Genomic DNA, 2,500 nt, shown 5'->3' with positions numbered 1-2,500 from the left:
TTTAGATTTACATACAAAGATAGTCGATATGGCTGACGCACCATCCTCAGAACAAAACTTACATTTTTTCAGCCTTTCCACCATAAACATATACATATTTTCTTTAACAGATCCTTATGCATTCTTTACTTAGTTTTTTATAGAAATATTTACAAAAACACTTTGGGATCCCGAAGGCATTGTCTGATTGGTTGTATTTCACTCTTTCAAAATATCTCGATCACTCACGTATATACATCTAATAAATATAAAACTTCCTCGAATGAGCATAAGGAAATATAGGTTACATTAATGCTCCAACACACTGAAATCAGATTCTGTTCCATCAATAATATTTGTTTAGACATCTGCAAAATCTTATAACGCATCCATTATGCCACACGCACACACAAAATTTTCATAATGGATTTAGAAATAATTATACGTCTTTATATTATATATTTATATATATTACTTATATGAATGGAGTCCTCCTCGTCCAGAAAAAAAGAAAAAACTGGCGAAAATCACCCAGATCGACCGGTCACAGTCACTCTGCTCCAGACACAGGAGTTCTTACATCTTCAGCTCTATCCTTATTTTCGAATCAAGAGGACACACGATCCTCAGCTTCTCCGGCAGGTAAGGGAGGGTTGCCACCGCGCCCTTTGGTCCTGGCGAAGGCGTCCTGGCTGAAGCGGAGGGCCTGGGGTCCTTGGCTGCCGATAAAGTCCTTGGATCTGGCGAGGGTGACCTGCCCCCGACAGAGGAGGGCGCCCTCGAAGCCGAACGAGACCTTGGGGCCCTTCTGGGATCCGGCGAAGGCGTCCTGGCCCCGACGGACGACGCCCTAGAACCTGGTGGAGGCCTGCAGGTCGTCCACTGAATCCGCGATGAAGACCTGCGAGACGTCACTGCACTGGCTGATTCTTCTTCCTCCTCTTCCTCCCCTTCGTTCCTGCTCTGCACGATTCGGCTCCTGCGAAAGATGTGGAAAGGCTGCCATAGAGGTAGTCTAACGAAGCCTGAAGGACAGAAGAGCGGCCAAGAGAGAGAGAGAGAAAGAAATAGATTCGGCGAAGTTTAGGGCTGGGTTATGTAAGGCTTCAAAGAGCAAAGGGAAGGAGGGATAACTGAGTAACGGAAAGGGACAGAAGTAGAATTGGGAAAATGCATAAAAATGCGGAAGAGAGAGAGGAGAGAAGGAGGGAGAAGAATGAGAGAAGAGAGGAGAGAGAGAGAGAGAGAGAGAGAAGAGAGAGAGAGAGAGAGAGAGAGAGAGAGAGAGAGAGAGAAGAGAGAGAGAGAGAGAGAGAGAGAGAGAGAGAGAGAGAGAGAGAGAGAGAGAGAGAGAGAGAGAGAGAGAGAGAGAGAGAGAGATGTTAAAAATAGAAAGAAGTATAAGGTACAAGAAGGGAAGGAAAAAGGGAGTGAGATTTGTTAGCTAAACAGAGAGAGATAGAAAGAGTGTGAGGGGATGAAAAGAGAGAGCGAAAAGAAGGTAGAAGAATAGTTTCTTTCATAAAAAGAGAGCCACAAAGAGAAAGTGGGGGTAGGAATGGAATGCACTGGAGTGCGGAAGAAAGGTTTGTTAAATGGATGTAGAGAAAGAAAGAAAGAAAGCGAGTGAAAGGAAGGATGCGAGACTTGGTAACTAAAGAAAGGGAGAAAGAACAACAGGAGTGGAAGAAAGGTTTGATATCTAAACACAGAGACAGAGAAAGAGCGAGATAAGAAAGAGATATAGATAGATAGATAGATAGAGAAAGATATATATATATATATATATATATATATAGAGAGAGAGAGAGAGAGAGAGAGAAGAGAGAGAGAGAGAGAGAGAGAGAGAGAGAGAGAGAGAGAGAGAGAGAGAGAGAGAGAGAGAGAGAGAGAGAGAGAGAGAGAGAGAGAGAGAGAGAGAGAGAGAGAGAGAGGTAATGAAGGGTATAGATATTAATGTTAGTTAAATATACTGGGAGGATTGAGAACAAAAAAGAACAGAGAGAAACAGATTGAAGAAAATGATGAAAAAGTTATATTAGATAAAGAGAGAGGGCGCGACAACATTTATGAGTCACATTTAAGAGCCGTAACGTCTATCAAAGGTCTTTCATCCATGCTGTGCAAATAATGTGCTTTCAGTATGCATTCATTTCTAGTACTCTATTCACTATTTCAATTATATTGCATCGAAATTCATGAGATAAGGAAGTACATAATTCTTGCAAATAATACTTGTACTTAGAAATACCGAACATTATCAGAGAAGATGATATATTACTTTACTCTCAAAAACACACATTTTTGAGTGGTGCCACATACCTGACGCAGCCAAGGGGGAACAGATATATTTCAGCTAAAGAGTCAAGGGAGTGAGACCAGACACCACATACAAGGTTAGTGTACATTTCCAACATAACATGATGGGGGAAAGTGTTTGTGCACATACCTGGATAGAGTGACAGACATAGGGTTGTAACTAGTCGGGATGGAGACTAGCCACTAGGAGGGAGACTAGACC

The 2,500-nt window shown here is 42.2% G+C and overlaps 1 protein-coding gene across 1 annotated transcript in view; it reads right to left on the bottom strand.

Annotated features, from left to right (window-relative positions):
• Positions 1-822: 822 nt before the first annotated feature.
• Positions 823-2,500, bottom strand: part of LOC119573763 (forkhead box protein P2-like) — a 14,804-nt gene continuing 13,126 nt past the window's right edge. Inside the window, exons 3-4 of the mRNA XM_037920867.1 lie at positions 2,429-2,500; positions 823-958 (exon numbers count right to left, since the gene is read on the bottom strand). The exon at positions 2,429-2,500 is cut by the window's right edge and continues 455 nt beyond it. Coding sequence (XP_037776795.1) covers positions 2,494-2,500 — 7 coding nt within the window. The 3' untranslated portion in view covers positions 823-958; positions 2,429-2,493. The remainder of the gene's footprint in view (positions 959-2,428) is intronic.

The sequence above is a fragment of the Penaeus monodon genome, chromosome 6 (assembly GCF_015228065.2).
Source record: "Penaeus monodon isolate SGIC_2016 chromosome 6, NSTDA_Pmon_1, whole genome shotgun sequence".
Taxonomy (NCBI): domain Eukaryota; kingdom Metazoa; phylum Arthropoda; class Malacostraca; order Decapoda; family Penaeidae; genus Penaeus; species Penaeus monodon.
The sequence above is the reverse complement of the archived record's forward strand: the minus strand, read 5'-3'. Positions and strand labels throughout refer to the sequence as shown.